Raw genomic sequence first — 27,203 nt, forward strand, 5'->3', positions numbered from 1 at the left:
TCTCCCTGGATCGTTAGCAGAAGGAGGATCTGCATCCCCCAGGAGATGTCAGAAACGGCAGCCTGGGATGTTGGAGACACACGTTGTGCTGCCACGGGTGTCCCAGCTGCCTAGGATGGATGCACCCAAGTGTTGGTAAGGTGCAATTAAAGTGTTGCTCAGAGTTAGCAGCACACCGGGATGGACCCATCCACTTCCGAGGCGGTAAAGCAATTGGAAACAGGCTAGACAATCAGTCATTTCAAACTGTCAAGTTTTAAGCAGAAAACATTGATTTTAATGGTAATTTCTGCATAAAAATTAATGGCGCAATAAAATCTTAATTTGGAGTTTCAGAACAAATAATGTAATAGTAAAAGGCAGCATCCTGGAGTAATTTGAAAATGAATTAGGCCAGTGGAATCAAACTCTCCCCACTGAGATGCCTTTAACTGATCATCCCCGTAACAGCTAGTTTACAAACGTATCATGAGACAGCTTGCTGGCCTGGCATCTTCCAGGCAACACGTCCAGCATTGGTGTGGAAACCAGTACGTCCCTCCACGTTCCTTCTGGGTCCCGGTGAGGAGACGATGGGGAGGAAATAAATCAAGCGCAGTCATGTGGTCAGTTCAACGTGAGTCTTGAGGTTTGAACAGCGGAAAAACATTCTCCCACAAGAAGCAGAAACCGCGAGTCTAAAATTAGCCGAGCCCTTCAGATTGGCAATAGGCAAGTGGTGAATCCCTGTGGATCCTCCGTGCTGACAGCACTATTAATACATCAGCCGAGTGCTTGGGTGAGGGTGGGGAGAGTTGTGCATGCATCAGGAGTAATATGTTTTCGACGTCTGGTCTTGTTCGTCGGAGTGATACCAGGGGCTGAGCTGTGATACGGGCAGGAATGCTAGAGACTTTCTGAAATGTAAAAATTTGCTGCTTCTTACTTAATTACAGTCATGGCAGTTGCTATGTTGAAATGCTGCTTTAAAAGCCTTTGTGAGTAATTAGTGTCAAAAATATAAGATATACAAAGCCATAAACTCACAGCTTGGTAATATTACCAAGTACTAATTAAAAAAAGAAAAAAGAAAAGTCTCTCTTTCATGATAAGATTTCCAGCATAGCGAAAGATAAAAACGATGCAATTTGCAGATGATAGGAGGGGGAAAAAAAGGAAACCTGAGAGAAGGATTGAGGAGAGAAGAAAGTCAATAGCAACAAGGCTGTAGATCTCTGGGTGATTTGGTAATGGTAAAGGTAAGGGAAGTGAAATACGGGAGTCTGAAGACAGATATGTAGTCAGGAATATATTGTGGGAGCGTCCTGTGCTACAAAACAGAGATAAGGTTGAAGATCAGGCATTATGGATGAGAAGGATAAAAATACTGCTGTATTTGGGACCAAATAACCTGGCACAGCTCTCAGGAGTAGTAACATATTTCAGGAATGTCCTAACTGGCAGAAACAGAGATATCACATGCAAATCTGCAAATGTACTGTGGCATCTTGAGAGGGATGTGTGAGATCCCAGCCGTCGTTTTCCTCCTGACCAGTCTGGACCCCTTACTGGACTGGTGTTACAGCAGCAGACCCAGTCCGGCAGAGGGAAACCAGGCTCACACGTAGCAGCTCAGAGAATTTGGTTATACTGAGATGAGGTGTTTATCCTTTGGAAAAAAGATTAAGAAGAGACCTCATTAAGTTATAAAGAAAACCCTGCTGGGAATAGAAGATCAAGGCTATTTGGGTTATTGTCAAATACATGTGTCAAGGGACATAAAACTAGTCTGAAGAAGGACCTGAATTCTACGAAATGTAAGCTGAGGGGTTTTTTTAACAGCACTTAATAATGCAATTATAATAACAACTTGTGCTTTCTCATGCCTTCCAATTTAAGATCTGAAAGCACTTCACAAACATGAATTAAGCCTTCCAGGACTGTTGTGAGATACAGCAAGTATTCCTCTATTTTACAAACTGAAAAACCGAGGAACAGCATGTGTACAAGGCAGCACAGCACGTGCAGAAATATGTCTTCATTTTAATCAAGTTGGGCATCGCCTCTGGGCTTTGCCTGCTCACCGGGTGCAGTCCTGTGGCTGGTGCAGAAGCTGTCTCCTGATTGACTCTGCCTAGTTCTGCACACCACACCTTCCTACTTTCTGATACCTTGACCTTTGTGGAGACAGTGAGGCATTTATGAATGGGAAAAAGAGCAGTGGACGGTGGCCACATGGCCCTGTGCTGCTCCTTTGACAGCTCATGCTGCTCCGAGATCTTGGGTGTTCCTCAGCACCAGCGGGCTGAGTTTTTCTGTCCTCAGCCTCACTAGCGTTACGGTGTGTGCCAGCAGTATCACAGGAACTCGGGGCAAATGGGGACTTCAAGGCCATTTACATCTGACGTGGCTTGCAAATAACTATTTAGAGTGCCATTGCACTGTCGAGGGAAGTCCATTCCCCTGGAGCCCTGCACCGTTCCAGATACACGGCTGAAGAGCAGGGGAACCAGAGGCTCATCTTTTGAAGTGTTTCTCAAAGGTTTCTGTTCTCATTTCCAACTTAACAGAAGTGTCTGCAGGCAGGTGGCCATTGGGACCAGGAGCTGTGCTGTTACGACTGTACCAGCCATAAGAGTGAAGCCGCAGATGGTTTCGTCGCACGTCACAGGCTGTTTTGACTCTGGAGTTGTGTGCTGCTCTTTTCACCTTGACAGCGCTCTTGTGGAGGGACCATTAGTATGGGTGGCAAGTCAGCGGGAAATAAAATTGTCCTGCCCTTAACAAGCTGGCCCCACCTGACCTTGAAGACATTATTTTGTTTCCTGGATGTTTTAAATTAAGTGGTATTTCGACTAAGGTGGTTACATATAAATTGGTTGGGATAATGCTTGCTTGCTTAAGCTGAACATGCCCAGCCGGTGCCTGTTAACTCCCTGGTACTGCATCCTCTGCCTGCCATCCTGTTCACCAACACAGGTTTGCTCTAGATAGTGCATTTTCTCCTTATTTTTCCTCACTCTGCCCCTCTCTGTAGTATGAGAATACAGGCCAGCCTGCTTTGACAGGTGTGCCATGCACAAAGCTTGGAGTCTTGGGTTTAGTCTGTTTTGATGGCACATGGGTAAGCAAGACCTAGGGCAAGAGTCTTCAGGAGGGAGCTATACTTAGGAGGAGATGTTTGCACAAGTCCTCCATGGCCTGTGTTGCCTACTGTATTTGTTTCTATACCTTGAGTTCATCCACTGAGACCACATACGGGAACATTTCTGCAGGTTGCAGAAGGAACTAATTTGTGGTTTCTTCTTCATCATCCAGAGGACCGAATACCCCTGGGATGTTACTGGCATTTTTTCTAAAGGCTGCTTCACAGGAAAGCGTTCCTAGAAAAATTATCTACCTCATTGTTATTCATGCCAAAATGTTGAGGCAATCTTACTTTTCTTCCACCATGCAGCTAATCACTGCATGGGGCTGTGCTGGCAGCTTCAGCAGCTCACCATTGTTTGTTAGAGATTAAAAAATAACAATCAGTGGTGTCATCAAATCAGTGCAGCTAGTGAAATCAAAGCTTCAAACACAATCAGAGGTCTACATGTCTCACAGAGGAAAAAGGTGCAAGAGCAACAGAATAGCCATGCTCCCACTGCTGCTCTGATCCCATCGGTGACATTGGTGGGGGAAATTGGATTGCTGCATTCCTCCAGTCTGTCTCCTACACTGAGAAATACTGAACACATCAGTAAACAACAGAAAACAAGGAGGGTGTGTGTTCAGAAGCACTTCAGGCTTTGGGCTAAGTATTTCTAGAGAATTTGCTAGGAACAAAACTCTAACTGAAATCAATGGCAGCGTACCTGCTATTTAATGGCAAGCCAATACGGCACAGCACTGGAGTACAGCGTGTTCTCACCTGCTTCTGTGCTAAGTGGACAGGCTGCTGTGAGCTGATCCAGATGTGTGCATGTGAATTACACCCTCCAGAAGAGAGGCAGAGATCCCACTAGCTAAGCCTACATCGGAGTGAAAAGGCTGCGACCTCCTGGCTGGTCTGAACTGGGGAAGAGGTGTTAGCAGCCACTTCTGGTGCATATCAGTAGCAGTGGTGTGTGAGAAGGAAATAAGGGCTATTCATCTCCCAGATAGATGTGGCACTTCAGTGGAAGATGGGGTTGAATTTTCTGGCAGATCTTCTCACTGCCAGCAGCACCTCTGCAATGTCTGGACTGAGCTGGAGCCAGCTGTTTTTCATCCAAGCATTTATCTTACCCAGGTGCTGGGCTCTTTGAGTGATGGCTGTGCTCATCTTTAATGTAGATGTAGGGCTGGGTGTCAACATACTGTTGAGAGTGAATTGTGGGCATCTCCCAGACTCCCTTGGTCTGACATTATTGCTGTATTAGAAGGGAAAAAGAGGATAAAAATCTGCAGCAGCCTTGGAAGAAGGAACAATTGTCCATCGCAACCTGGTTGTTACTGGTCTGAGTGTGGAGTCAGCTTAATGCTGTTTGGATCGCTGCTGCCAGGTCTTTGGGCCAGCCAGGGATACAGGCCACAGACAGAGACAGGCTGGACTAGATGGTGTCCTGGCGTCGGTGGCTGTGCGGTCCCAACGCTCTCTCTATGTGATACCCTGACTAAGAGGGATGATGGAGGGTGACGGCAGAGGTGAGGTGGTGCTGCAACACTTTGAAGGACACTCCTCTGTAAAGAAAGATTAGAAACAGGCTGGTGGTAAGACTGTGTGCAATGAGATATGACTGTTTCTGCACCAGCAAGTCCGTGTTATGGTTGAGGGTCAGTATTCAGCACTGGGGAAACATGGAGAAGGTTCAGGTGTCTGAGTTAGCATCCAAGTTAGCTTCAGGTGCAGCCAATGCTTTCAGGACATCTGTTTCCAAAGCTGAGCCAAATTCTGGTAAGATGGTCATCATATTTGCCACCAACCTAGGCAGCCCCTGCCATGGACCTTGAAAAACTGTCAAGGGTTTGGGTTTTTGCTTCTGTAATGCATGCTGGCAAGCTGTGACAGGAGAAGGTGCTTGAATCCAGGCTGAACTAAACTCTGAATGAATTGATGAGTTGATTTGCTATCCTGTCTCGTTCCAGCCGTTGAGATTTTGCAGATCCCACAGCCAAATGAAGGGCCGTTGCAGTGATGGTGAGGGATAAGCTGGGACACCGTGCTGTCATTGTTAGTATTCAACTGGAGTCATGCAAGATCAAAACTCTAATCTCTTGTTTGCGCGATTCAACTGTTGTAGGTTATCGGCAAATCAAGGTGACCTCTAAAGCAAGGAGGCCACGTGGGACACTGCAGCTTTAAAGACGGAGACCAGTTGCATTGCGCAGCGGAGCTGGTTGTCAGGGTACTTGTCCTGTGACTGGGCATCAGCATGTTTGGGAGGTCCAGTAAGTCCATCAGTCTCTAGGAAGGAGAAAGAGGGGAAGCTGTGACCTCTTTCTAATATAAGTAAAAATCCTGCTATCGTTTGTGCTCTGCTGGTTGCTTTCCCCACTGAGCTGTCCCACCTGGACCCTCTGAGGGAGCAGCTACTCTTTCTTTACAACTAGGAGCTCCTTTTTGGCAGCTCCCCTTGCAGCTGTCATGACTCTTAGTCTTCTCATCCTGAAACACCCTTACAATGGTCCTGGATTTCCCTGGGAGAAATTCCCCATATTTCTCCCCACACTCAACAGGAGTGTCAGCGTCCACATGATTTCTTACGGCCCCAAGACTGCCTTCCGCCGGGAACCTGCCTGCACCAAAGTCCCTGGCACAGTTTGAGCTGCAGTTTTGTCTGATCCTTTTAAGAGTTGGGAATGGCTGTTTTGATGTCTGATATCTATGAACATGAAAGGCTCCTTTCCCTCTAACTGTGCATTGGGCAGGGCAATGCCTGTCTCTCCTAATCAAAAATGTAATCAAAGATCTCACTTCTCGTAAAAAATGTATTAAAAAGAAGAAACGATGCAGCATATTTCTATTGGCTTTGCTGCTGGTTTGCTCTGGTTTCTACTTTTGTGCTGCTCCCTCCTGCCTTTCACAAAAGAACCCCTACCTCAACTTTCCCCATGTCTTGAGAGGTTTAATTGCAAAATGTTGAGCTTTGAAAACAAAAAAAAATCATTGTATTTGATTCAAGCGAAATATCGATTGTCCTTGAGTTCCCGCACCTCAGATATTGGCAGCATTTTGTCAGCGGAAAGAGTGAGTAGAAAGATCACAGCAAGGAAATAAATATTCCAACTGGAAGGAAAAGAAGCTGAGCCAGGAAAATAGCTGTGCCCCATCGCTCCCTCTCCCACAGCTGCTTCTTAATAAATGGTCTGTTGACCTGATGTTAACGTTTCCAGTTTACAGTAAGCAGCATTTCCCTTAAACAAGATACTGATAAATTGAAACAAGGGAATAGAGGGGGTGGAGAGCAGATTTGCAAAACACGCTGGAGTGAGAAAGTCGGAACATACCGTGTGTGTCTCGGGAGTGGGAACATGCCTCAGTGTGTGAATAAATATATAATGTATAGACATATGCTCTCTCTTCTCAGAAACTGAGTTTTTTGAGTAGTCCCAGATTGTGGTGCTTTCAGTAGCACAGCAAAGTAAAAGGCAGGGCGCTTGCCTGAAGGCTGTCAGAGTTGGTGTTGAGGGGTCGGTGGACAGTGGTTCAGATGGAGCATCCTCGCTGCCCGAAAAGGAGCCTGGTCGTGGAGAGGGGGCTCAGGCATCGCTCAGGGCAGCGTGCGAGGAGCAAGCGGACTGTCTGGAGAGACACAATGCCCTCGGGTTCGCTCATTTTCATCTTGCAGACAAGGGCTAATACTTTGCTAATGGAGATCAGATTTTCACACAAATCCAGTTGAGAAGAAAGAGCAGGGGAAGAAGAATCAGATAAGTGTTAGCACAAAGTTATTTGTTAAATGGATTTTTTATTGTTTTCTAAGAAGCCTGCACAGAGCTGTTGTCCTCTTTTTAATTCCTCTTCTGGCATTTGTTCCCTTTTTCACTGCCTCCACAATTCTCCCATTCAAGTCGAAAAAGCCAGTACCGAAAGACCAGTGTAACATTAGCAGAAATTATTAGCAGCAGTGATTTCAATATTCAAATGGACATAATATTTAGTAATAGACTGGGAGTTGTATAAATAGAGTATGAATGCCTAGTAATGAATCATATCAATAATTTTCACATACAGACTGTGCCTTACATTTCTCAAAGGCCTTTACAAATACCAATTGATTCTCACAGCATGCCTGCTTGGTGGAGGAGTTGTTATTAGTTCTAGTGGAGGATGAGGATATTGAGATGCAGAGAAATGATGCTGCTTGTGTAGTTCATGCTGGGACCCAAGTGAGGAATAAAGTCGGAAGCTCCTGACTCCCAGGTCTTAATCATGGAACTACACAGCTCTGTATCATTTCTTTGGCATGGCTGGAAGTGGTGGTCTTCATGGACGGTGGCATGAGGAAGATGGTCTTTGGTAGACCCCAAAGTCTGGGGCTGACGGGATGTGGGTAAAGGCAGGAGTAATGCACAGTGAATGGCAGAACTGGTCTCGATGGTGCTGTGTTTTAAGCTTATGGTCAGGAGTAGTACCTGTGCCCCACGCAAGTGGGAGCTTGGGGGTCTTTTGACCTAGAGAAACATGGTTTTCCATGCAGAAAAGCGGCAGCTAACGCAGACATACTCCAGAAAGAGAAGGGGGCGTCTTGTATACAGCTGTGCTTTGTAACTCTCGCCCAGCTCAGTCAAGGAGGGTAATAGCTGAAGAGTACCTGAAATACTGAAAGTCTCTTTTCTAGCGTAGCATCCTACTCAGCATTCACCACATTGACCATCTCTATTTTACTGTTGCCCTTCTTAATTCTGCAGTAAATTGTTCCAGCCTTTAATGTCTCTCCCGGTGACCCAGGGATGCAGTCAGTGATGGAGATCTTCTTCAGAGGAAAGAGGCAGGTTACATAGCACATGCCTCAAACAAGGGAAACCTAATTTATCTTTTGCCCTCATTTTGTACTGAATTCACCAAGGCTGACTGACTGCCCAGGAGAAGAGAACACGCTCTCAACTTGTATAAAAACATGACATGGTACTTCTAGCCTTTTTTTTTAAACACATCTTATTTTGACATCTTACTTGCTGTTTTGAGTGACACTGTACACTGAGAAGTTGTCTTTAAGCTGGCCACAGTGGCACTTGGCTTTTTATTCTAAGAGGTTACATCATTTCCGAACCCATAAGCGTGTTAAGAGTCCTTTAAATTGTCAGAACAACATGCACTACGCTGCACTTGTCTGTATTGAATTTCTTCTGCCGTAGCATTGCCCAATGACCCAAATTTCACAGGTCCTCCTTGTCCCTCACAGTTCTTCACACTCCTAACCCACCTAAGTCATTTTGCCATCTCTTAGTTTTTTTCTGTCTCCTAAGTTCTCAGTCGTTGGGCTGAAACTATCGATTCTTATCATCATGTTGCCACTCTCCTCCCTGGACCTCCATGGAGGGTGGCAGGAGACCAAGGGTGGAAGGATCATCCAAGTTCCTCTGGAGCTGAGAGGCAAAGGAGGGATGGGCAACCTAAAGCAACGTCTTTCCAGAGCTTAATCTCTGAGCCCCAAGCCCAGTTCAGCAAACTCCCACCGCTCTTCATACAGGGACCAGAGGCAGAAGGTGGCAACCTGGGGCCCACAGCTCAGAGTCAAATTTTTCACCTTGGACCTGTGGCCTTTGAAAGAGCATGTGCATTTCTCAAGGCTATCCCACAGAGCCAAATTTTAGCTGTCAAGCTTTAAGGACTGTTTTGACAAGCTTATTGAGCAACTTCATTGTCTTATCTTCCAGATTAAACTTGGCAACATCTGTTCTTTTAAATCCTTTTTTTCCTCGACCTCCTTATCAACTTATAGTTCAGCATGGAGTTTTACGTTTTACCTTTCACTGCCCAGTTTCTAAGATACATTAATACTCTTTTTTAATGATCTTTACCTGAAGCTTTTTGATAGTCTATCTAAATAGTATTTGTAGTTTCATTAATTCTTTCAGAGCAGAATGTGTATATTAGTGTCAAGAGGACTTTCTTCTACACATGAGCTATGCTTTTCCAGCCGGATTATGTTATATTCCTCTAGGCTTTACCTCAGGTATTTTGTTCTATGAACTGAGTCTAGCATGTTTAGGGAATAGATTTTTTTTTTCCCTTCTTAAGAAAAAGAAAGCAAAAGAAAAACATAGCAACGACAGCATGGCAACAGCAGCTGCTGCACAAAAGAAAAATAGGCAAACAGACTTCCGAAACATGTATTCACTGTTAAGCTATTTTTACTGGTTGGTGAGTATGTGGGAGTATTATAACAAAATAAGTGAGAAAATAGCTTACAAATAATTCATAAGAAACTTTAGATGAGAACATATCTTAATGACTTCAGCCTCCTAGCTAGCCCTCATGCTGTATGTATCTCCACATACACAAACGTAAAGGTCACCTCTGATCTACGCTATTTATATATTGGAAATTCATCCATAGACACATATATAAAATTCCATACAAGGAATAATGTCAGTGGAGCATTAAGGTTAAATAACCAGGCACTAAAAAGCAAAGAATTGTGCATGCCTGCATAGCGACTTAAGAGTAAATCCATCTCATTACGTCCGCCTCTGCCTTTGCACCTTCGCGGCGGAGGTTTCCCAGCTGTGTGGATGCGGAGGGGTCCCGCAGCCTGGGTGTTTCTAGAGGAGTTGGAGGAGCTGTACGTGGCTCCTGGCTCCGCTGCTGACCTGCTGTGTGACTCTGGGCACTTTGCATCGCTTCTCTAGGGACCTCTTTCCCCATTCACCTTTTGTCTGGAGCACACAGGCAGGAACCTCCAGCCCAGAAACACTCGTATTTGCATCTTTGGGCAGAGCTCAGCCACAGGTGGGGCCACGTATATGCTGAAAAGTGACAAAAAGAGAATGAATAGCATCTTCCCTAATCAGCCTGAGAAATGTTATTCTTCACCATCCCCTCCCCAAGATGCCCCACTCTCACTGCAGAACAGTAAACTGTGAGAAGTCTTTAACTAAATTCAAAATAATTCATCGAGAACTGGAGAGAAACAGCCTCAAAAGTGTTGAACTTCTTTACAGTTGCAGCCCGATCTGTTGTGCTGCGTGAGCCCTTTTTTCTGCTGAGATATGATCCATGGGAGACTGAAGGCAAACACAGTCTCTTAAGTCTCCTCCGCAATCCCGATGCTTTTATTGGCACTGAGAGAAACACAGCTCAGCCCTCTGCAGCCAAAGCTGGATTCATTTGCCTTTAGAAACAACACAAATCTGTTTTCCTTGTTAAATAAAGTCATTTGCAGGGTCCTGTTATGGGAACGATGTGTCAGCTTGTCCTGAATGGAGCAGTCATTAGGATGAATAGGTTGGTTGTTGGGCTGGAACAGCCCTCTGCACACTGAAGTGCCCTTCCCGAGACAGGCTGAGCCCTTGCTCGCTGCTGTGCCCGCAGCCGGCGGCGGTGGCTGCAGGTGCCTCTCTGCATCGCTGCAGGCTTTATTGTGGGCATCCCCTTTCTACACCGTTATGCGGAGTTTACGATTGATTTACTGCAAGATGTTATTAATCCCACATCTCGCACGTTCCCTTCCAGCCCCATGGTTTGAGAAAGCTCTGGTTTCTACAGCAAAGGAGGCAAGTGGGACTCGAGCGCCGAGTCATTTGCACGGTTCTACGTTGCCCTGCAGATGTAGGAAGCCCATTTCTTCTTGTCTCTCAATCTCAGGTAATGCTAGTGCTTCCCTGCCCTTCAGAGGTGTGACGAGCAATGACTAGCTAATGTTTTTAATTCTCCTCATTGCTGTAGACTTACTTGTTCTGGAAAGTTTGGTGTGTAACTGATAGGGAAGGAGGTTGGCGAAGTTCTCCAGATGACGTCAGGAATGAGGAAGCAGCAGCTAAAGTGGTTTGGTTCCCTCTGAGGCTTTTTTTCAAATGAAGTTGAAAACAAGCAAGTGAAATGCAACGCTTAGAAGCACTTTGTTTGTAAGATTCTTTCTGGTTTTAAATTACTTCGTTTAAACATCTTTGTCTGTGAAACCTCCAAGGAAACTCATCCGCTTGTTTTCTCATCTGCATCTTCTGCTTTCTGTGTGTTTTTTTACACAAGAAAGAATGCAAGTATCTCATGTACATTTATTTATACACAAATAAATGTAACTTGAATTGTAAAATACAGGTTGAGCAGGACAGAGGTTGGTGATCTAAAATAAACCTGCCACCTTAGAACATGCTCTGTATTACGGCACTCATTGTTTGCTGAAGTCTTTTCCTGTGGCCTTCTGTAGCATCTGAATATATATTAATACTGTTTCTACAACGTATTTAGAGCACAAATAGCCTAGATTCAAGGCATTTGAAGAAATACTTCTTGACTCTTTTGCTGTTTTGTTTGTATTTTTAGCTTGTGAAAACAATTCTCAAGAGCATTGTTAGGTGTATCTTAGCAGGAACACCTCTGGGCGCGCTGGGGAATGTGTGAAAGCAGGTTTTGAGAGCTTTTATTTTCACACCATGTTACAGTTCTATAGTGATAAATGTTTTCTGGAGTACAAACCTGGAGCCCCTCCTCTTGCAGGTCTCGTTCCTTGAAATGTAAAAAGGTTTTTTAAATTTCAGGAGTTTGCTTGCAGTAGGGTTGTGTCACTCTTAGCCAGTAACAGGGCCGATCAGCTGTGTGGCAAGCAGCACAAAGTGGAAACTGGTGTTGATCTTAGCAGCTGATGGCATTAGACAGGTAGGATTCGTACAGCACCTATGGCAGAGAGAAAAGGTAGTGGCATAGCATGGGAAAAAATAAGGGAGGAAGAGATCTTTTAGGCAATTGTGCACTGGCGATCGACCTACAGCTCAAGACAAGCCTAATATCCTCTACCAGAATTTTTCACCATACTTTCTGAGTTGTGTGCTGGGTAATTCCCATGTCCTTCAGCAGGTGAGATGAATGCTACCAAGTGCAGACAGCTGGGAGAGAAGTGTTTGGAGTCCCCCCCAAAAAAATCATCTTAGTTCAGGGCTGTACTTGGACCTTGCAGGTGTGGGGGAAGAAAACTGTTCCTGCTCCTTGCATGCAGCATCCTGGATCTTCCTCTACCCCTGCAGGTAGAACCAGCCCACACAGGCACACGCCTAGCTTTACTAGTCTCATTTCATTACATCCCCAAATAGTATGTGCTCCTTTCAGCCAGATGCAGAGCATCCTGCAGGGTGAGTGAATATTAGATGGTGGCTTTATTGCTGCAGTGTTGTAACCACAGACAGCCCAATTACTTCAAATGGGCCTCAGCCAGTATGTTCAGATTTGGTTAAGAACTTTTTGAAAGATAAGAACCATTTAGAGCTAAGGGTTGGCTCCAGCCTTAGTTATTTACATCGGGGTGGGGGGGATAAAATCTTTTATTAGTGTCACTGTTTAAATATTTTGGCTCTCTATTCCAATATTGTGGCAAGGAGGAACCATATGTGTTCCTAGAAAGAGAGCCTAGTACAGCCGTTAATCAGGAGAGGATCTATTAATGTATTAACATTCAGAATAATGAGCAAAAACAGCATGCACTGGAGAGACTAACACATATCTTTAGTCTGTGGTTTTCAAATGTTTGGAAAATGTTATATTCCTCCATCTTTCTAAAGCTGATTTTCTGCCAAAAGAAGTTCTCTTCTGCTGTTAATTTTAGAAAGGTTAAATCTATTTACAAAAGCAAACATAAGCGTGGAGTGATGAAAAACAGGAGGATGTGGGACGAAAAGGCTCCCGGGCTGCGAAGTTCACAGCAGGAGCTGATCTGGCAGGGAAACTTGTAGGCATGTCCTTTCCTTCCCTTAACGTTATGCAGGGTGGGGGACGTGGTTGGAGAAGATATGAAGCCCAAGCTCCATACCAACTCCCCACCACCACCTTTCTCCAGAAGACGCTGGACAACATATGTGTATGTCTGCAGATCGCTAGTGGGCTTTCGGGAAGATTGCCGAAAGACTTGGCACAGGAAAAGGGCAAATTTTAAAGAGCTCGAGAGTGGGAGAGATTGCTGGTTGAGCAGCTTGGTTGCCTCGAGGTCATTGCTAATTAGCGGCATCTTGCCTAAAGAAGTGAACATTACATTTTAATGCTGCTATGAAAACCAATCATGCTGTCTCCCCTTTGCATCCCGTGCTACTGCCTGCTTTGCTGTGGCATCTGGAGCAAGCTGCACAAGGGAAGGGAAGAAAGCCCTCTGAAAGGATGTGGAAGGATGCTGAAGTGGTAGCAGAGCTCAGATGAGAGAGGCTGGAGCATGACAGCTGTTACTGGATCATGCAAAAAGCCTGCCAGCAAAAATGCATCGATTTGTGTGATATCCGGGTGTCTTGTCTTCTGTTTTCATAATTGCATACATGGTGTCTGCATAAATCTTTTCCCCCCGCTGCACCTCCAGCGAAAGGAGCTGACTGGCGGATGGCAGCACATCAGTGGGAGAACACCAGCAGGAAGAGACAACCAGTCAGATGTGTGTCAGATGGGAAGGGCCAGGGCCCGAGGCAGATTCCTCGGAGGTTGCTCGAACATGGTGCATTCACTAAATAGAAAACCTCTCCTTTTCCCTACGGGAAGAGGAGCATGTTCATCCAGACATGAGAACCAGCAGCGCTGTCTTGCACTTGGAGGTTAGTGCCAAATGACAGCACAGGCAGCAACAGCAGAAGCTTTCAGCAAATGCATTGTAGCCCAAAGGCCTGAGTGTCCCCTCGAGGGGAACAGTGGAATTTCTTTTCCTTTTTCACTGAATACTGAAATCTTCCTACTTATTCACTCCTTAGCTGCAACCTCTGTCTCTTCAGCTGTGGGCTTCCTTCTTACAGTGAGATCAGATCTGCTCAAGGAGAGAGGAGTCCTGTGAGTCTTTGTTTCACACTGGGTTTACCATTAAAAGCCTATTTCTTGAAAGCAGAATATACCCAACCTGCACAGGCCAGTTGACTGGTTTCCTTACTATCTTGGTCTTCAGTTTTTCCTGCCCATGGACTACCTGTCTGGTTGAGTAACTACACAAATATAGCTACTGGTAACCACCAGCTCCATGCACTCAAAAGTCTTGAAGTTGAGAAAGGAATGGTGACATTTTTAAAATAATGACATCTTCTCCCCCAGTATAAATCTTGACTTGTGGCTATAGACACAGTCTCAGAAATGTGCTTCCCCACAGGGGGGTTGTGAGCTTTTAAGGGTTAAAACACATTCTTGAAGACACAAGAAGAACATTTTGCATGTTCAAAATCAACTTTCCTTTCCTTCTTTGACTTTCTGGGTAGTGACAACTCAGGCTCACTTTGGTCTTGTTGACAGTCATGCTGATGACAGCGATTTCAAATGAAAAAAAACGAAGAAAATGTGAGCCAGCAAAAAAGCAAGAGCAATAAAAGCACCTTCCTCAACTCACGCTAAGATTGTGAAATTTGGTTATTGATGTTGCAACAGCAACTATTGTTATTTCCAAAGCCAACACTTAAATTCCACTTTGGCAGATCGTAACTATAAGCGAGGCACACAGTCCCGTAGGAAGAGGTAATTATTGACCAGTTCTTCTTGCTCCTAGTCGAGTGGTGGCTTTGGTCTCTGTAGCACTGTAATGCAGAGCACCGGCTCTGCACAGGGGTGACTAATTTGTGTCACCAATTTCCTTGATGTAAGGCTTAAACCTGCATTTTAGCCCGGGGTGCCAGACTATGACAAACAAGAGCTGGAAGAGGGTAATGAATAAACATGGTGAGAATTTCAGCTGTAATCTGCCATCAGGTCCATCTGTTACTCCTTCTCCCACAAGCCTTGCAAACTCAATGAGCCGGGAACAGGCATGCTCCATATACTGTCCCATCCTTCAGCCACATATCTAAGGTCTAATTGTCTGCTTGTCGTTAAGTTCATCACTTATGGTCTCTTGAGCCATTATTGGTCACAGGATCTTCTTGTTCGGTTCTTTAGCTTTCCGTTCCGCCCTGCTCATGACAAGACTTCCAGAAGGATACCAAAAAGATGAGGAGAATAAACGTATTAATCACACTCTGGTGTCTGCTGTATCGCAGAGTAGCAGTCGCTCCAGTGAGACGTGCCTCACGGGCGTGTGTAATCTGCTCATTTAACCATTCCAGCGCACACTCAACCTCCGTCTCTTGCAAAACTAGATGCCCAGCTCCCAAACGAGGGGGTTCTTTTCCAGTTGGCAGCTGGTGAGTCCTGAAGTCTGTATGACTTACTTCCACCCTGTGTCATGTACAGGCACTTCAGCTGGGGTGAGTCTTGAGTTTTCCTGCTTATTTGCTCTAATCCGGAGAAGGGAAAATAGAGGCCCCTGGCAGGAGCATGATACAGAAGCAGCTAAGCAGAGGAACAGCGCATGCCTGGTGTGACTCAGTGAGCGGTGAAGACTACAGCAAGTTCTGCCTGTTGGTGAGTGGTGGTTCGCTCCGGGGAGCGGATGCCTATCTCCCTGGCAACGCGGCAGCTTGCAAAAAGTTGCCATCAAAATTCACTGTGGTTCCAGCCGTGTCTCGTCGATGTAGGGTTTTGCAAACTTAGCTGCTCATGTTCTCTTATAGACCTCGCACTCACAGCTGCAGTTCACAAGTGGAGCATCTCCCCGCTTTGGGAGCCAGGCCGTCTTAATTAAAGCCCACACAGATGATTTTTTTGCATTTCTCTCATAGGTGCTTCCTTCTCATGTTCCAGAAAGTCCATGTTCTTGGTTTTCTGCTTCTCTGTTGCTTCCAGCTCTCCTCCCAGCAAGGGAGATGGAGAGGAATGTGATAAGCAACTTGGCTGGTTAACGAGATGAGTTCCCTGTCTAAACAAGGGATTCTTGTGCACTGGGTTCATTTGCCAGTTCCTGGTATCTCCCTGAAGTTGTCCATCTGTTTCTGGCTTTCCTGGGAGAGAGGTTTGGGACCTGGTTTGAGTTGCACCTACTTTTGCCTTTGTGCCAAGCCACCACGTTCATTGGGGCCAGGCACAGGCCAGAAACTGCCCCAGCAGGGCTGGAGAGCTTACGTGAGGCTGTGATTTGGCTGGGAAAACAGAACTTAAGTAATACCCAGTCCCTAGCATGGTGGGCTACAACTGCAGAGTCATTTCAGAGAAAGTAACGGGAGATTTTTCTCTCCCTAATTTATGTCTCTCCTGCATATGGCTTCTATGGAGTCACTAATGTTACAGACAGATGGGTTGGCATTTTACTAGACAGAACACATGGGCTAGATGTTGTTAATGCTTGTTAGCTACTCACTCTGCAGCTTGACCAGTCCAATACGGTCACCTCACAGATGGTTGGAAAGCTGCAGCCTGGGTGCTGGAGCGGTCCAGATCTGCAGCACGTGGTTGTGACAGCAGTTGGGATAATGTATGTTTGGCTGCTTTTTCTGAAGGGCTTCACTGTAGGTCAGAGATACTTGTGGCTGGGGGATCAGCATGGCTTCCCCGTATGTCAAGAAAAGATGCTGACTTGTAAAGATCCTGAGCCTTTTAACGAGGTATTGGCTTTCAAGGCTTAATTTCATAATTTGGATTTTTTTAGGATGGGGTTGGAAAAATTCTGTGAGCCCTGTGCCTTGCTCTCATCTACACTCCTTCATGGTTGATGTTTATAAACATATTTGGTGGTGAACATTATTTAGCAGTCCTGAGGCCTGTTAAAAAGTTGTAATTTAGGATCTCAAGCTCTGGCTTACAGCCAGCTGCTAGTATTAGTTTAAAGTGGACATCCCATGCAGTTTTCCTTTCTCTGTGATGTGAATAGTCTGCTGTGATTTAGTCTCACTGGTCTTGTATTCAGCTGAACCATTTCTAGGTTTCACCTGAACAAATCTCCGCAGGGTGAGTCTCCTTGCTAGTTGGTTTGGAGATCCCCATCAAAATCTGTGGATGCAAAAGTAGATGCTACGGGTGAATCATTTATGTTACCCTCTTCCCTCTTTGACAATACTGATGTTCAAGTTACAGCATAATGGTGGGAGGCTGAATGCATCCTACAGATGAGACAGGGAATTTTAGTTTCAATACTTGTCCTTTAAAACTCTCAAAGCACTTTTGGAAAATGCATGGGTATTAATCCACACTGAGCAGTAGTTCTTCAAACCTATGATTTAAATTGGATATATTTGTCTCTGTCTGTCCTGAACTGTTGAGTAACATTAATGCACCCTGATAATAGCTGTCACATTTTACCCCGGGGGTTGCTCCTCAGTGATAGGTGAAATCACAGCAGTTCAAAGACCTATCTTCCAGGATGAAAAGCTCTATAGGAATATTCAGATATAAAATAGTAATAGTATGAATCAAAAAATATGCTTCCCTTATTTTAAAGGCTTTGATCTTATTTTTATGGCTTCGCATTTGACAGTCTAAAGGGCATTAACCTGTAGGAGAAACCTTTTTAGAGAAGATGCTGATTTGCCCTCAACTGCGCAGAGCACCGTCCCCCAGGATTAACACCAACCAGTTTTCCCTATTGAGAGGGGTGCAGGTGCTTCAGCACATCTCTGCTCTTTTTTACATTTTTCATCTTTTTACATCAGGTACAGGAGAGCTCGCATAGATCAAAACACGTAGCTGTAGGGAGAAACTCACTGCTATGCAATACGCCCCACTCTGTGTTTCTTTGCTGCTGAGCTGGTGCAGCATCCAGGACCCCATCACTTCTGTCGCTCGTGTGCATAGTGCCTGGGTCGTGTTTCTGATTAAGATGGAAGTATACGAGCTGACCTCTTGCACAGAAGACATCGTGGGGCTGTGGTTCATCTCAGTGTTGAATAATAAGAAAGAGAAAGGAAATGTTTGCTATAAATCTCAGTGCACGCAGGGCTGTTTCTCACTTATCCCACCCCAGCTTTCAATTTTCTTCTTGGCATTGCCAGGCGCTTGCTTTTCTTTGCTCAGCAGCTAAAAGCAGCTTTTTCATTACATTTCCTGGAAGGCCCTTTACAGGCATCCATCCTTCTCTGCCTCATAAATTCACTTTATATAGCAAGCTGGCAACACGGAGGTCAGAGGTCTTGGCAAGAAGCAATTATTATAAAGAAGTACTCTTCCTCTTTTGGGTTACAAAGAGGATATTAAAGGGGGAAAACTTTGCTACAGACAAGGAATGGTCATTTGTGAAAGGTAGGTGAATTGATTGATGAAGAGCTGCACATCCTGCGAGAGCTACCTTGGGCAGGCGACCTGTCAGGCCAGCTGAACCCTGCCCGTGACCACAAAAAAAAAAAGAGGAAACCAGTAAACAGTTTGCTAAATAACCTCATAAATATTTCCAGCCCTAAGCACATCTTGTGGTACAATTTGGTTTTTTGTTTTTTTAATATTTCTCTAATTTTAAATGAACAGCCTCTAATTAAAGTGATTTAGTGGCTACCTGGGGACCTGGTATTTGAGCAGCGCGTGATGCTTAGGAGAGATTGATTGGTGAGACGTAACTCAATTGGGGGATTTTGATAATGATATCATCACCCGAGAGAGCCAAGTTTGAGCAATTAGATCTCAAAACCTCGTGTTTGGGCTGTTATAACTTCAGCAGGCAGTTTCCACATGTGCGCGCACACACACACACACACACACACACGCGCTTTCCCTGTATATTTGCTGGGCACTCCAGTTTTTTGGCTGTCTCTGTGCTTGGTGGGCTGCCCCATGTGCGTGTGTGCCTGTCCGGAGTGACCCATAGTGGTGATCTATCAGCTTTGCAGAGCTGGGGAGAGGGTGCCAGCCTGCTCAGCATCTCTGCATCCCCCCTCAACATCTGCATGTGGGCAAGGCGGCCTTTGGCATTTAGAAAAATCTCAGCATCCGAAGCAAGAGGCAGAAACAAAAGGATTTTCTCGTTTAAAAGTCAGAGACAGCAGCTTCTTAAAAGATATTTTCATATACGTTTGTTGGGCTGTGACAGGGTTTATGTGTATTAATGGGTGCCGAGGTAGGCGGTGGGCACCGCGGGGAAGGTGTCAAGAGGGTGGCGAGGGGCCGTCAGGACCACCAGTGTGCTCAAGGCACTTGGTGGCAGAGGCTCTGTGGTGCACCCGGTGGTAGTGCTGTGGAGGTTTCGGGAGGTGATCAGACATCACGGCCAGCCCTGAGGACTTCTGCTGATGGGGAAGGTGTTGGGGAAGAGGGAGTGACTGTCCTGCGCGAAGAGGAGGTCTGAGGGATTCAAATGATGAAGGCAAATTGCCAAAGGAATCGATCTGGTGGGGAGATGTGCATAACCCATGTCAGAGTGGGCTTCAAGGTGGGGTGGGGAACACAAGGACAAGGGATATGGCAGTAAGAACTGGGGCAGGGAGAGGAGAGCACGGCCACAGCATGGCCTGTATTGCCAGAGGAGCCTGTGCACCCGAACAGAGCAGGGAGAAGCTCTGTGTGGAGTCTCGGATGTCAAGCTGTGTTGCCCCTTCCCTCGGCACACACGGGGCTGTTTGCCGTGTGTATTCAGAGCAGTTGTGCGTAGGGACGCGGCATGGACAGTGATTTATGGAAGGAGCATAGCAGATGAGAAGGAGCCTCCACAATACATTCGCTGGGTAAATGTCACTGGGCAATGATTCACTTGCTCGTTTTGACCCCTAATACATCTTAGCCTTGAAAAGTACCATCTACCATAGAGCACGGCCGAGTGGCATCTGCAAAGCAAAGGCTTGTGACTGTGCCAAGGGGTGGAAAGCCACTCTGGCAGTCCTGCCAAAGTCCTAGACTTCACCCTTCCTCACACTTGAGGAGGTGTTTGAACTGGGGTTCCAAGCTGAGCCACAACTCTCTTGCCTGCTGCGCCTGGCACAAAGCTCCACCATCACTGTTGTCAGCTCACCAAAACCATTTGGAAACTCCACCTCCGTCACTTGCGCATGTATGTTTGAAGATGCAGGAGTGCACATCCTGCGTGGATTGCACCCCCGAAGGCAGTTGTGCTTTCTTGGTGTGGAAATGAGAGGTAGAATATCCCTACTTTAAGCTGAAATCATAGAACAGCCCAGGCTGGAAGGGACCTTGAAAGATCATCTGGTCCAACCTTTCATGGGAAAGGGAGCCTAGATGAGATTATCAGGTTGTATTGAATGCTGAAGTCCTCTTCTCCCTTTTTCTGCATTTCTACCCCATGTTTTCTCATTATACCACATCCCCATGTCAGCCTTCTCCTTGGGGCATGCAACCACCCTCTTTTCAGTCTGATTCCAGAGTCTGAAGGCCTACAGGACACCGAGTCTTATGCTCAACCAGTATTTTTCAAGAAGCATCCTTTGCACGATTGAAGTCACATTGCATGCCAGTTTATAGCTGATGGCACTTTTGGAGCCAGAGTTAGGGAATCCATTGGTTTTAGGTACCAAAATATGTCAGAGAGAAGAGGAAGGGCATAAAAAACCTAAAAAATTGGTGTATCTAGTTCAGAGTGCACTTCTGAACCATATGTTAGGTTGTAAATGACCAAAGGAGACACCGTCACACTTTTGATGTAGCTACCTCAGCTGGTGGAACAAGCGGAGAAGTAAATGCTAGGACTTGGCTGTCAGGGAGCATTCCTGTGCAACAGCAGCATGGGGGCAAAGAGCCATCTCAGCAAAATCAGTGCAGTCAGAAGCCCTGTATCTGTTACGCTGAAGTGACAACAGTTGATAGAGTCGCCTCTATGGTCCATATGTTGCGGCATTACCAACCCCGTCCGGCCAGCTTCAGCTCCATCCCCCAGCAGGGACATTTGGGAATGCCTATTGCTCCTCTGCATCTTCTGCGTTGTCTGCTCCTTGCTGAGATAGTCCCTGTCGGAGAGAAGAACTCACTTTTCTACCACACTGGAGGTTATTTGAGAGACTTTTATATGTATATCTAAACTATAAAGCCGTGAATAATTTACCAATTTCCAGGGTTAAGAGGAAGATTTATGATGTTTCCTTCTGGCAGGCGGCAGCTGATCTTGATTCTTGTGGAAAAACAATTGTACTAACGGCTCCTTTCTCCGAGCAGATCCAGGAGCAGCTACTGCAAGTTTATGTCGCCATGTGGTAAATAGACCTGTCTTCTTCGTGTTTTACAATATAGTGAAGTCTGCCCGCTGATCTGATTGCTCTATGGGGTAGCACAGCCTGCGAGGAGAAAAACGGGGTGTCACCCTTCAAATCTATGGCAGGAGTCGCAGCCCCACCCCCCCGCAGAACCAAGAGTGCGGTAACACGGGGCAAAGATTGATTTCCATTGCCTTTCCAGAAAAGGTCCCGACAGGCCTTAAATCAGACTGAACTGGCAACGGAGCTTAGCGAAAGCTGGAATCCTTCCTTTTGCAAGTATTTGAGATCTGAATAAAACATAACATAGACCTGAATCTCAGTAGTTTAGTGAGCCAGGCAGATTTTTTCCATGAATTAGAAGAAACCAATATAGGTCTATGTAAAGAGCACCTGTGAGATGGTATTCTCATAGTACTTAGCTTCAGCATCCGGGGCTGCTTGGTGCTCAGGGAACCTGGGGGTGCAGGGGGAATATTTGCATCTCTGGTGAAGCGCTGCACTTGGCTGGCTCAGCGCAGTGGGGAAAGGAGGAGTGAAGTGTGATGGTGGTCCCCAAAGTCTCCTGTTGCATTGACTCCTCTGTGCATTGACTACGGGGCTGATGGAGGTGCTCACAGGCTCAGCTTTTCCTTCGACCCCATCTGTTTGGTTTGACTCTAAATCTTGATGCTTTTTCTTTCACACTTGTCTTTAAAAGCAACAACACACTATAGTGATGTAGCTCTGAGTAAGATGTGTCAATAGTGTTGGGCGCAGAGCAGTTAGGGCTGGGTTTGAATATGCTCTGGTCTCTCTTGGCCCATTCCCACTCATGGACTGATCCCCCTGTGGATCAATGACACTTGTTTAGGTTCCTCAGCTGGGCATTGTCTACCTAGATGGGCTTGGAAAGCTTTTGGCTTCATGTAAACTTTGAATTTCCGGGGATGCATCACCGGGGTGAATGGTGATTGCACTACATCAAGTGTCTCGTGTAAATAGTTGGTATGTACTGCAAGCTCTTGTTAGCAGGGATTGTGTCCAGGAGTTTTTCTTTGAGGGTTGAGACTTTTTATTAATTTAAAAAATGATTAAAAATGAGTGGAGGTCATCCTAGCTATGACTGTGAAGAGGAGGACTCAAGCACCCTTACAGCTTTGAACCGCTGTAAGAAAAAATTCATCTTTGTACCTTTCATAAATCTGGTTTTTAGAGCTGGAGTCGCAGGGATGTTCTGCATTGATCCAAAATGGCGTGAAACAACCAGACCCTGCGGCGTTCGTTCAGCAGAGCATCCTCTCCGGTGTCCTCCCCCTCCTCGCTCCCGCACACCCCTGCGATCCCCTGCTCACTCCCACTCCCACGCCACCCACTCCGGCACTTCCCTCTCTGCCTGTGGCTCGCCGGGTGCACCAGGCAGGGTGCAGACTGGCGTTTGAAAAGAAATCCTGTGAATTAATGGGAACATACTGCTATTATTTCATATAATCACTTTATTTGTAAAGCACATGCTGCAAAGGTACTCCTGCTGTTGAACTCAAAGCAACAAATCTATCTATGTATCCCAGTCTATACTACATTATGAACAGATGGGTGAAGAAAAAAAGCAATAAAAACAAATAATAAGAAAGGTAACGATAGCAATTTTAAAACACTCTCAGAAAAAAACCCAAGTTTTTAAATTTTTTTAAAAGCAGTGTGAGATTGAATGAACCGAACTGCAAGTGCATCCATCCTGAAAGTTAGCATGTAAACATCTGCCGGCAGAGGAAGAATTGCCTTTTTTCCAAGTGGCTGCCTTCTTGCCTTGTTCCTGTGGCAGAAGAGATCATAAGAAACCTGGGTGAGATGTCTGGGTTTTGGAAGCTTTTTGAGTTTTTTTGATTTTTTGGAGTTCCTGGGGAGAGGGAGACCACGGAGGGGAGGACAGTGCCTCTGTTGACCATCTGACAACTGAGAGAAACCATGGTCCTGTTGAACGCAGTGGGAAATAACAGTCTTCTCAGAAGCACGTATTTGTTCACATAACTTTCCTGAACATTATTCTTCTGCCTTTGCTGAAGGGGGAAACTTTGGTTATGAAGAATAGTAGAGAGAAATTACCATTAATCTCATAAAAAAGAAATTATTTAAATGTAGCCTTCACATGCGATGCCAGTGAGCTCAAAGTAGAGAGGAAATTTAAAACGTTTATGTTACTCTGTTTCCAAGATCATAAAACACAAGCAAATGGTCTGGCACTGGATGCTAAATTTCTTAAGGAACTTGCTTTAATTAATTAAACTAGTAAACCAATTAATGGATTTACTTGTAAATTCTTAGAAAATTAATTCTGTGCCCAAAGAGTGTTTTAAATCTGCAAAGGAGGCAGTGTGTATTTCATACAGAGCTTGAATTCCCATTTTAGATGAATCCGATTCACCACTGACTTTGGAGACACAAGTGATGCATTCATAATACTCGGACCTTCCTCCGAAACCAGCGCTTCCCATCCGCCCCCGGGGGGGACTTGCAAAACAAAACCTGTGCTGCTTTCACAGCATCCAGCCCGTGTACTGGCTCCTGGCTATGCTGCAGCCTCGGCTGCATGTGCCTCTGGCGTCACATGGATGGTGGGTGTACGTCCCTCCCTGTGCCTCCAACTGGCTGCTTCATCTGCCGTCTCTGCCCTCTTCCTACTTAGCCTCTTTGATCTGACCCAGTGGTACATCAGATGCGCAGAAAGCAAGTCAGGTAGCTCCAGTAAGCAGTGGATTAAAGCACTGAACATTCTTTGGAGTTGCTGAAAAACAACCAAACCAAAGTGGAAAAGATTTAAACAAAAGCTAATTTGCTTTTCCACGTGGAAACCTTGTTTAGTTTCCCTGCCTGGCTTAGGGGCGATGGCGGCATCCTCGGTACCTTGCGCTCTTTGCGATCCGAAGTGACACACACGTGAAAAGTTCATAATCAAATGTATCAGGCTCCTGAGAACACAAAACCGGAAACAAGCGGGTTCCCCAGGGCTCTTGGCCGTTATCGCTTCCCTTCTCTCCTAGCAGGTAAAGCCACGTTTTCCCTTCACGTGGCAATCCTCCGCTCTGGCTTTTGGCATCCGTACGTTGGGGTGGGGGTCTGCCCCGCTCCTGCCCGCCCTGGGGGGATGCCAGCTCTGCCCAGCACCGCCCGCGCTGCCCCGCCTCAGCTCCGAGGGGAAGCAGAGCTGCAGAGCAATTAGGAACGGGAGCATTTTGAAGAGGAAAATGGCAGGGGAAAAAATTAGCATTCGCGCTGTGATGGTTTTGCTGTTTATTAATAAACAAGCAGCTTTCGTGCCTCCGGGGGCAGGAGAGGCTTCAAGAATTCCTTATTTCTCTTGCATTTTGCTTTTTTTTTCGCTTGTTTTATATGTTACAGGAGATTTGTAATGTCTTCCCACATGTTGAGTTTCCTTATTTTCATGAGAGCTTCTCTGGAATAATTTCTGTGGAGCTCTCGGCTATATGCTGCTGGGCTGACTTAAACATCCAGAAACACTTTAGGGATGCGGGGCGGATCAGCAGCTCGTTGGGAAGGAGTCACGTTAATTAGGAACAGGTCTGCTTCCCCCTACAGAAGCAGAATGACTTCAGGGATAAGTGTTTTCATGGAGACAAAGCCCTTGCGCGTAGCTCCTGCCACCCGAGACCCGGGTGGTGGTGGTGACGGTGACCCCGACGTGGGCACCCCGGTCCTGCACTGGTGGCACAGCCTGGCCCCCGTGCAGCCTCTTTCCAGGACGGTCGAACCGCTCATCTCCCCACCGCACCATTTGTCACTGGGGGAGGCTCACACAGGGGTCCTGCGTGGGGACGCTGGAAATGCACAACTCGGTAACGGCCCCGTTACGCCGTGTGCCGAACACCTGCGCTGCAGGAGATAACGTGTCCTTGATTACAGGAGGATCCCTGCCGAAAGAGGCTTCAGGGCGATGCCGCTAGCTCTCCCCTGCATCACGGGAGGTGAATTAAAACCCTGCTGTATTAATGGGCTTGTTCTTCCTTCCCCTCAGGCCTCCAGCTCCTCGGGTGGAAAAATGCAGCTTCTGGAAACTGAGTTCTCACGAACCATCCGGGAGCTCATTGAACTCCACCTGCTTCGCCAGGACAGCATCCCGGCCTTCCTCAGCGCCCTCACCCTCGACCTCTTCAGCCGCCAGACCATCGCTTAGCATCCCACCGCCAGCCACCAGCCAGGTGTGGGGCACCCCTGGGCAGCGCACCTGAGGTAGCGAGGACAAATTCTCCCCTCCCACACTTAATTTGTGGCATCGGGTTGCTTCTCTTTTGCAGGGAACTCCTTCTTCCCCCTTTTTTCATGCTGATTCCCAAACCCCACCAATTCTTCTGAAAAGCATCCTTTCCCTCCTGTGGGAGGGCAAGTCTAGCTCCATCCCAGCGCTCTCCTGTGCCAAGACCCAAGCTCCACCTTTGAACTGAGAGAAGTGTTCATCACTCCCCAGACTGTCTCAGCATCTCTGGGAAGATGGTGGGAACTGCTGGTTTGAGAAGCCACAGCGTCACTGTTCACAGCTTTTCCCAAAAGGATCCCCCAAATCCAGGCCCCAGCAGAGAGACAAGCCTCGCGGGAGTCTGGCGCTTCCTGCCCCCATGGTTGTCCTCTCCTAATGGGAGCCAAGGGCTTGGTCGCTGAGGGCAGGGACCTGGGGAAGGATCAGTCGTGAGTAGCAGGGTTCTTTGTGGATACCTCCTGCTCTTGCAAACAGCCTGTCACTCAACCAGGTTGAAATTATTTTCAAGATACCCAGTCACCTGAGTCTGCCATCACTCAGCAGACAAGCATAAGCATAAAGGGCCATGTGAAGACCCTGTGCCTGTGTTGACACCTGTGTTGTGTGGTGTGCTCAGATGTCACTGGCATGCTTTTTGTTCCTCACCGAGACTCTTGGGCTCTTGGTTATCTCAGGACTGCAGAAGGTGGGAGGGAGCTCTTTGGGGTGTGCTCGCTGCTGCTGGCTTTACCCTGCTGCCTGCCACCAGCCTGTGGGTACCTGCTCACCTCGCTGGGCATCTCCCTCCTCCTCTCCTCCGTGGAGGATGGAGCACCCCCTGAAGTCTGACATTTTGTGTTACAATGGATATAGCTCTTCTATCGTAAGAATAAAGTGTTGCTTCCCAAACTGGATGTATGATTCCTTTATTTGGGATATACGCTGTGCTCCCCTTTATTTGGGATATACGCTGTGCTCCCCCTGTGCTCTCCCACATGTAGAGCATGATAACGAATCGTCCATTAATGGTCTGATGCTGGTACTGCTTTGAGAAGGGAAGACATCATTATCTCAGTTTTTCCAGGTAAGTCTCATTTGTGCTGTAAACCAGATTAGTTTGTTATGAACTTCTGTGTATATTGATTTCCTCTTGATAGCAGCAGGAGCATACTTCCTAAGCTTGGAGAGAAGGTAGCAGTAAGCAGGCTAGAAAGTTAGCTTAGATGCTCACAGTGGCTGCAGGGTTGGCCATGCATGCTGGTGTCACTCTGGGACCTGTTGATGTGTCTACAGGCATGGAAAACAGCTGCTCTAGACCCAACTGATCAGACCCAACAGATCCTTGTTGGAGGGACAAGCGTGTGCTCTGGGGAGGCTGCAGCCCCCATCTCCCCAACCCTCCTCTCCGCAGGGTTTTGCAGGGAAGTGCAATAGCAAAAGTTTGGTGTTTTCTGCTTGAAGAAGTCCTGGTGGAAGATGAATTGCCTGGCATGCTGTGCCAGGGGAACGCTGCCTGATTCATATGCGCGACGTGGCACTGAGAGTCGCCTTCCTCAGTCATGGGGAAAATGAATCATGACGTCAGCCGCATTCGGCTCCTCCGCCAACACAATAGCAGATCCTGGCTGCCTCTGAAAATTTTTCTCCTGGCTCCTCGCAGGAGAAATGAAGTAATTAATAAGTTTACAATAAACCCTCTATCTTAGCAAAACATGAGTGAAGCGAGAAGCGATGCTGGAGAGTGACAAGGGAAAACACGTTCTGCCCGTTGGAAAGTTGCCTCTCAAGAGTGAAAGGATAATAAGTTGGGGTAGAAAACACAGTAGTCTTCCGAGACGCCTTTGGTGGGGAGGAGAGACAGATGAATTACCACTCTGCACCCCGTTCTCCCAGCAAGACTGATTTGTTCAACTAAGTTTAATACAGC

The 27,203-nt window shown here is 46.5% G+C and overlaps 1 protein-coding gene across 5 annotated transcripts in view; it reads left to right on the forward strand.

Moving 5' to 3' along the window:
• Positions 1-26,190, forward strand: part of MAD1L1 (mitotic arrest deficient 1 like 1) — a 378,641-nt gene extending 352,451 nt beyond the window's left edge. For 4 of the 5 annotated variants that reach the window (XM_072878170.1, XM_072878172.1, XM_072878174.1 and 1 more), the window contains one exon: positions 25,058-26,190. In XM_072878170.1, the coding sequence (XP_072734271.1) occupies positions 25,058-25,216 (159 nt within the window). In that variant the 3' untranslated portion in view covers positions 25,217-26,190. The remainder of the gene's footprint in view (positions 1-25,057) is intronic. The other variant, XM_072878171.1, reaches the window with a different exon arrangement.
• The last annotated feature ends 1,013 nt before the right edge of the window (positions 26,191-27,203 follow it).

This window comes from Ciconia boyciana, chromosome 13 (assembly GCF_034638445.1).
Source record: "Ciconia boyciana chromosome 13, ASM3463844v1, whole genome shotgun sequence".
In the NCBI taxonomy this organism is placed as follows: domain Eukaryota; kingdom Metazoa; phylum Chordata; class Aves; order Ciconiiformes; family Ciconiidae; genus Ciconia; species Ciconia boyciana.